At 35.1% G+C, this 8350-nt stretch overlaps 1 protein-coding gene across 3 annotated transcripts in view; it reads left to right on the top strand.

Annotated features, from left to right (window-relative positions):
* The first annotated feature begins 2191 nt into the window (after positions 1–2191).
* Positions 2192–8350, top strand: part of LOC109540846 (zinc finger protein 570) — a 12807-nt gene continuing 6648 nt past the window's right edge. The window contains exons 1-4 of one of the 3 annotated variants that reach the window (XM_048669853.1): positions 2206–2308; positions 2378–2472; positions 2550–2633; positions 2699–2875. In XM_048669853.1, coding sequence (XP_048525810.1) covers positions 2390–2472; positions 2550–2633; positions 2699–2875 — 344 coding nt within the window. In that variant the 5' untranslated portion in view covers positions 2206–2308; positions 2378–2389. Of the gene's footprint in view, positions 2473–2549; positions 2634–2698; positions 2876–8350 lie in introns of all 3 variants that reach the window. The other 2 variants (XM_048669854.1, XM_048669852.1) reach the window with 2 other exon arrangements.

Below are 8350 nucleotides of genomic sequence, written 5' to 3'. Positions count from 1 at the left end.
TGAGGCACTGCTTATTTGGTGGTGCAGAAGCTATTAATTGCCATGAATGTTATGACATTACAATCTATAAAGAAAGATTTTCATACAAATTTGAAGTTTTGGAGCAGCCCACCATATGTGCCGATATAATTCCTATGTTGTCTGGACCATGGCTCAAGGAGATTAAAGATTATAGGATAGAAGTATCCGATTCTTCCCAATATGGCCCAATTGAATTATTATCGGGAGCAGACGTGGCAGGTGTCGGCCTGTGGATTAATCGCTTTCGAAACTCATTTTGGATGGATATTAATGGGAAAGATACCAGATTGTCAATCACGCTCTAATACAGTGGTAACTACATTGAATCTGCTTGTCAAGACGTTCTGGGTATCCAAGATCCTATCGAGAAACAGAACAGGGAAGAAACTGAAATGGCAGCCAAAGATTTTTTTCGGCAAACCATAATTACGGATCAAGAAGGGCGTTATGAAGTTCGACTGTCCCAAGCTCGTACCTATTCCGAGTATCTGTGATTTTTTGGCACATGTTATTTTGGCCCATAATAAATATTGGTTTATACCTGAAACCAGGCTGAAGCGTATTTTGAGGCCAGTCGGATTAGACTTTAAAAGGCCTGTTTCGGGCACTAAGATATGAAGGTAAAAGATTATTGGAAGTTGTTCGGAAGAATATCAGAACATTGAAACAATAGTTTGTGCTCGATTTCCGGCTGTGGAACATTGCTACTGAACAAGTATTTATAAAGAAAGTGCAAAAGCCCGTTTTTTGTGCATAACTGTTGAACCGATGATGCTATTGAAAAAGGTTTTATCCCTTTTTTCAAGTATTAAAAACACCTATGATATCAGATAAACTAAATTAAAATCCGTTCATTAGTTTACTTAAAAATCGAAAAACCAAAGTCGATTTCAGCGTTTTGTTAATTTTTAATAATTAATTTAGTTTTGCTTGTCAGTTATAAAATTTTCATTTATTGTACGTTGTAGTATAACTTTTTACGAGTAAAATATATCGCCTTGGAGAAGTGTCTCCCACGTCTCAAGAAAAATGTATTTAGAATCTGGCATGAGCCCTTTTTACATAAGAAATAGGAATGAATAAAAAGTTATGAATATTTTAAACTAAAATTTATACCACTTATAAAATATACAAGCATTTAAAAAAAGTTATAGTGAGACTTTTTGAAGCACAACCAAATTAATTATAAAAAATTTAAAATAATAATTTTACCTATTTATTGCCCGGAAAAAAACATAATCCAATCCGAGTGCACTAATTTATTCCATTGAAGGATATCGACGTCACTTCCTAGTAATTTGGGTGCGAATCTGGTGGATCAGCAATAAATTATGACCGAAGACCGAATGCCTTTGGTTCCTTTATGTATGCAAGGGCTGATGGTCAAAAAAAAGTCATAACATTTTCTATGAGTAACGTTTTACCATTTTATCGAAACTTTATTTGAACACAAAAAAAGGTGACTACATTTTTTAAATTTTCCGCTTAAGGGTAGTAAAAGTGAAAATTTTTTGCCTATCTTCTATTTTCATGCTAATCACTTATTACAATTCATCTTATCGCTTAAATGATAATTGGCAATTTAATACTTCAGCTATGCTTGATATGAACAAATATTGAAACTTGTTCTGACTAGGTAAATAGCGCCTATACAAATTTAAATATACTTCGACCACTACTCCACTGGGCAGATGTAACAAATTCTATTGTATTTCAGAAGCACTGCTATTGGTCGAAATAGAACAAGTTTCAAGGATAAGAAACAGCTCAGAATTCCGAAAAAAACAGTCGGTCAGTCACAGTCTGTGACTCACAGGCCTGGCCATATTAAAGAAAATATCGGAGACGGCTGTTACTACTCTTTCCGATATTTTCTGCCTATTGAATATTGCTATTTGCCGAATCACGGGGGTGCATGGATTCGAAAATCATCAGGTCCCACGTGCCACTCCCATACATACAAAAACTTACCACAACACAAGAATAAAATATCTCTCTTCACTAAAACTCAGGCCAATATACAACGCCGCGGGGAACCAAAAGGAACAAAGGCAAGTATTTGCCTTTTTCAAATCTGCCCAAATCACATATTATTTTAAATATCGATAACAGGTACCGACTGTTCCGTATCGATACCTGTTCCAAAATACCTGTGACAAGTATTTCGTATCATCTCTACAGTCGACAAGCGTTAGTGGCGATTTCTCCATTACCGAGCTAAGGACGTTGTTTACCTTTGTTTCTTCCTGCATAAATCCTGCATTATTCGTTTACTTACTGGTAAATTGTACTAGATATTGATAGAAGGATTTATTTACCTTTACTAAATATGGCTTCATCTTTCAAAAATTTGGAGACTCAGTTAAAAATGCTTATTGAAAATGCTCGTCAGATGCATATAATAGTTAGCGATTTTCAACCCCAAAGCCAGAATGCGCTTAATCAAAAATTGTAAGGACATATATATTAAACAATTATTAACATAATATTACTGACTCGTTGAAATAATCTTTGTTCTTAAATTCCAGACAGACAATGGTACATGGATTACAGGAGGTGGATAAGTTGAAATCCCAATTTCAAGATGTGCAAGTTCCACCAGAGGTATTAGAGTAAGTAAGTTAACGTTATTTGTAATTGATTGATAAATTAATGTATTTTTTTGCAAATTCTGTAGTTATATTGACCAGGGTCGTAATCCCAAACTGTATACCAAGAATTGTATTGAAAAAGCTTTGGCCAAAAATGAACAAGTTAAAGGAAAAATCGATGCTTACCAAAAATTAAAAAAAAGCTTGATAGTGGAATTGGAGAAAATTTTTCCTAACGAGATCAGTAAATATAAAGCCTTAAGGTGAGATGACGGGAGACGGGGAGATTAACGTGCTTTTCGGACGAATATCAATTGTTTAAAAAAAGTGTAATAACAGGTGTTTCCGGAACAAGTTATATCATTAGCTGTTTTAAATTTAAAAGCCAAATTTCGTGGGTTGGTTGGCTGAAAGCCCAACCGATCTCCCTATATTATTTTAAGGCACTCGCTTTTGATTCGCGTGTAGTGGCAACCCCAATGTTTATGTGCTCGCAAATCCCGACAGCTCTGGCCCCGGCGAATGGTGCGCAGTTTCAAAGTTTACATTTCGTGATACTTGAAGAAGGAGTATAATTAATTGAATATAATACTTCAGTTTTTGTTTAAATTGTTCTTATATGTTAGCTGTAATTTGGATTTGAATCACACCACTAGCTTCCCTTTAATGAAGTTTCTTTTACTGAAAATATTCACTTTTGTTTATACACTTTTGTTTTGTGTTGTGTCTTTCCCTACGACGTTTAGAAATCTGCTACCCTGCACTTGGCATGGCATAATGGCATTTAGTAATGCTTCGAGTGGAGCTATTTCACATTTTTCTTCAAAACGATGAAGTAACGTAGGTTTTAAATTATCTTCGTATTTGCATATAGGACACTTTAATTTGGTTCGACCTACAGAGAGAAACTTTTTCCGTCTGATGCGTCCTTTTATGGGCATTAAAATTTGCTACTCAGATATAACATAAGATACAACATTTGGACCACTTATTTTTGAAGGCACCTTAAAGGGGAGTCGGTATCTTCAATTCCTTCGCAATATCCTGGATTTTATGTTGGACGACTTAGATTTAGGAAGATGCCGTAATGTGCAATGGTTTCAACATTGTCATATGTCAAAAATGAGACAGTTATTTTGGAGAAATGCTTTAAGCCATCTTATGTTAATTTGGTTTCGAGTAGGGCATTCAAAACCACAATTTTTTGTCCATTTAACTATTTTTATAACTGCTATAGTTTCGAATATTTCTGTACTGGTCTTCGAAAAAGCTCCCCTGTATATACATTTCATTCATACATTGACAGATATCTAAAATTAATAATCATATGTGATGTGTAAAATTTGCTCAGATACTGATTCAAGCTGGAATATTTTGATACTAATTTCTTGCATTTATCGCAGATAGCATAGATATTATAAGTTTTTTTCGGAGCTAACTCATCCAGTTTTCCTAAAATAGCAAATTATTTGATTTGTCGCTTCCCATATTTCATTATGTTATTCCCCGCAAATACCTGGAGCATTCATTTGATGAACATGAATGTTCGTCGTACATACATCAGAACCATTATGAACGTTCCAGGTATGTTCCAGAAATGTCTCAGAGTTAAACCACTGAACGTATATTTCCACATTTATCACACATACACATGTATATTCATAGAACATACCATCTACATTCCCCGAACAAACACATGTACATTGACTGAACATACACATGGACATTCACTGAACAAGCACAAGTATACGCATATGACATAACTTTTTTAATGTGGTAAAGAGAATATATGTTTTCAAATTTATCTGTTATACAGGGTAAATTTTAAAACAGATACTATCTTTGTAACATTAAAAAAGTTCACTCCATGCGTAAGTTTAATCAGCGGGACGTGCATTACAACTTTTTCCACTTTTCAACGTGCTGTCATATACCAGTTTTACCCATTTTTATCCAGACTGCCCCGGTCCATCCGATCCACAATTTCAGTGGAAAGACTCCCCACTCAGGATACTGGAGGCAGTTGAATATATTTCTGGGAATCTCCAATCGGGTAGATAAATCTAAAACTGCAGACAAAATAGTCTCTCTTGACGATGGTGGAAATCAGGAAGACAATTTTTGGTTTCGGTTTTTCCTCGTCTCTCTCTCCGGTTCTCGCTTCATGGAAAGCATTTTTTTTATTTTTGACATTCTTACCTACTCATCTTCCACAAAAATCGGAAACCTTTGAAACTTTGAAAATATTGTAAGTTGCTATAAAATTTGTATCGAAATTATGCCAACGTGAAACTTTTATAGTAAGTTTGTTGCTGGTTGATCCGCTTCGAACAAGTTGATGTTAACTTGTCTTGAAAAACTAGGACGATTAATTATTTCATATTTGAATCGTTATGTTTGCAGTTTTGATAAATACATACAAAAACAAATATCCATAGTATATGCAAATATACAGTCGATATACGACATTCATGTATATTACCCGAACATTTGTTTTGAACATACTAGGTATAATCATCTGCACATATACATAATATGTACATACTTAGCACATACCTTTTATGAACTTTCATGAATATACATACAGGGTGATTCAAAATTGGCGTCATTCCTTTTAAAGGTTAATCGGGGCTCACTTATAGAGTTCGAGAAAAATATTCACATTTTTTTTTCGACAATTTCTAGACGATTTTAACAATTAAAAATCGAATTACAACTTTGTTTAAATTGTGCTAGAAAGCACTATTTTGAAATTGTTTCATGTTTGGTTTGTAGCATATTGGAATACTTAAGCATTCAAAATTTAAACTTACTATCTTTGCTTCAGATTACAAAAATTTTTGATATTCAAAAAGTTCTCTTCTACAATTTTTTGGGGAAAAGTCAAAACGGCAATGATGTTTTTTGGCATTAACAAATAGTTACAGAAAATATATCGAAAATACGGATCGCCCTTGTCAATAATAACAATAATTTGTCAAACTGCGACTTACTTTGAAGCTGCTTTCACGAATTTGCCGATATGCGTTTAGTTTTCGGGAAATGTAAAAATAAGATAGCAGAAGCTCTAAGAACTTACGCCAACAAAGGCCGACGAGAGTGGTTCCAGGAAGATAGTGGATGACAATAGATGTTCGGGTTCCATACACAGAGGAACAAGCATTGAGCATAATTGCAGAAGAGCCTTTCATGGGGTCCCAGAATATTTCACAACTGACACTTTTCCAGGCACCAGATAAATACGAGGAAGGGCTACAATTTCTATCACGTATGTAAGATACACACAGCACAAGGACAGATTATACCATTGGATTAATGAGCACTGGTACAAACTGAGGAGTTAATTATCCAATACGAGAAGCTGCTCGATAACCGTGGATAATGAGGAGATTGCAGAGGCACTAACTTGTTTCGACATCAGCACTCACATGTAATTTTATTTGTAAACATATTTCGAGGTCATAAGAATGGTTCGACTAACATGAGAGTTGACATTTCGAAGTACGTTCCACTGTTAACAAATCCTGTTGCATTCACCGTTTATCCTTGTCTATTTTATTGTCACCCTGTATAATTCCATAGTTACCGGAGTTTTTAATAATTACGAAGCGACAGGTATTTTTGTAATGTTAATTAGGCAGATTCCATTGAAAAACATTGTTGCACTCTTTTTGATATCGTTTTTTTGCAAATTTCTGAGTATTTAATAACAATTATTTTTTTAAACTATTTTTTTTGTACTCCTAACACATCGCCAGACAACACCTCCAGAGGAAGGACGCCAATTCTGAATCACCCTGTATATGTATATTCTACAGAAAATTAATATTATGAATATTCAGCCAGGTATATTCCCGGGATATTCTCGCGATGTTTTGAATATTTTTTGAACATTCGGAGATATTCACAGAAAGTCAAATGCTATCTGGGTTAAGCACAACAAACATGAAAAAAACTAAAAAAATGTATTACATCAAAAACTTACCTGGTTGAAATTTCTTTAAGTGGGCTCTTAGACTAGATCGTGTTGGAAAAGACGGTCCTTTTCAAATACCACTTTGAAATTATGCTCTAAATCTTCCATAATAACATGTCTCTTTTTCTATATTTGAACAGTATTGAGTTGAAAGAAATAAAAAACTTTCAAATACGATTACCTTGGCACTACTCTTAACTAACAATTCATCCAACTACAGACTAAAATGTGTGTCCAAAATGTAAGTAAAAATATTGCCGATGCTGAAAATATATTCGGCAACAGCATCCGGATTGCCAACACGAAATTTTTTATTTTTTAGCAAAGACGGTATACAGACTGCATGTGCAATATCTATGTAGGCATTTAGAAGCTTAGTTTTACAATGTCGTTCTAAACAAAATTAGTTTATTAAATACGAAATAAACATAAGCAAACTTAATAACATCTTATTTGCTCGAATTATTTAAAAAAACTGCTGCTTTCGCACAGAAACCATGATGATAAAGAAATACAGCGCCACAATTGTCAACATGCTAAATGAAATTTATTTAAATATGCACCTTCAATTTGTTTTACAAAAACACATTACGGCCCTAAATGTAAATTTTGAAACTGCGCGCCATTCTCCGGCGCCAGAGCTGTCGTGATTTGCAGCCACATGAACATTGGAGTTACCACTTGACGCGAGTCCCATTATGTAACATATGGGTGCATGCTGCATACCTACACACAGTGATATAGTACAAGTGTGATAAACGGTTGTTTTGCAGGTTCACCTAGGTAATAGGTTCAAAACGCGGTTCCAAAAGGAACATGTTACTTTTTAAATTCTTCACTAAAAATGCAGAATGATGACGGTAGTTGAAATAGTGATGATATATAATGATTTCCTTTTTTAAAAACATAATTGAAGATTAGACTGAAATAAGGGGCTAAGTACCAAAAAAAATAAAAAATAAAAAATGTTTTATTCTTTAAAAGTGTTAAATGTCAGGTTTCACGTCTCTATAAGGGGTTAAGTAGCAAACGGATATTTTGTTGCCGTAGTTGGCTGCACAGGTGGCGCATCTGTGTAAGTCGCAAGCTCCTTTCCTGTTGAAGGAGCTAAAGACCATAGTGATCGTCCATCAGTATTATTTTCTTTGTAAACAAATAACACGTTTTCTTCCTGCATTGTTAATTTCGCATGTTGGTTTTCATGAAATTATTCGGTGTGTGCGATCGTGCGTGATAGTAAGAATAAAATGAACATGAGAAACAATGACAGACAGACAGACATAGCCAATTAAGGCTTTTTGTCTTTAATGGTAGCCTGCAAGAGCCTTGGTGGGTTTAGGGCGGGGGTTTTGGTGGTTTCGGGCTGAGAGCGAACAAAGAAAGAAAAAAAAAAGTACGGGTACGGAGCGCGAAAAGTAGTGGTTTGTGGCGGTTGGCCTAGAGGGTTAAATTTGGAAGAGTTTGAGAGTTTAGGTACTTTCCAGGAGGTTTGAGATGTCGGGAATCAACTGCTTAAGGCGGGTGATTCCAGGGGGAGTCTGCCATTAAACTTGTCGGGGTTTTGAATCGTTGGTTTGGGATAGTTTGTGGAAACGTGTCTTTAATGAGTGGGTTTGGGTGGTTTAGGACGCGAGTTTTGAAGTTTTCATGTAGCTTTGAGACGAACTGTTGCACGGTTTCGATTTGAAGGTTCGCGTGAATTTGTGAGTTACGGACGTACCAGGGGGTCTTGTCATCCTGCGGAGGATTTTGTTTTGGAAGA

Source organism: Dendroctonus ponderosae, unplaced genomic scaffold (assembly GCF_020466585.1).
Source record: "Dendroctonus ponderosae isolate FM_Combo_2020 unplaced genomic scaffold, Dpon_F_20191213v2 Dpon_F_20191213_9, whole genome shotgun sequence".
In the NCBI taxonomy this organism is placed as follows: domain Eukaryota; kingdom Metazoa; phylum Arthropoda; class Insecta; order Coleoptera; family Curculionidae; genus Dendroctonus; species Dendroctonus ponderosae.
Note: the sequence above shows the minus strand (reverse complement) of the source record. Positions and strands in the feature narration are given on the sequence as shown.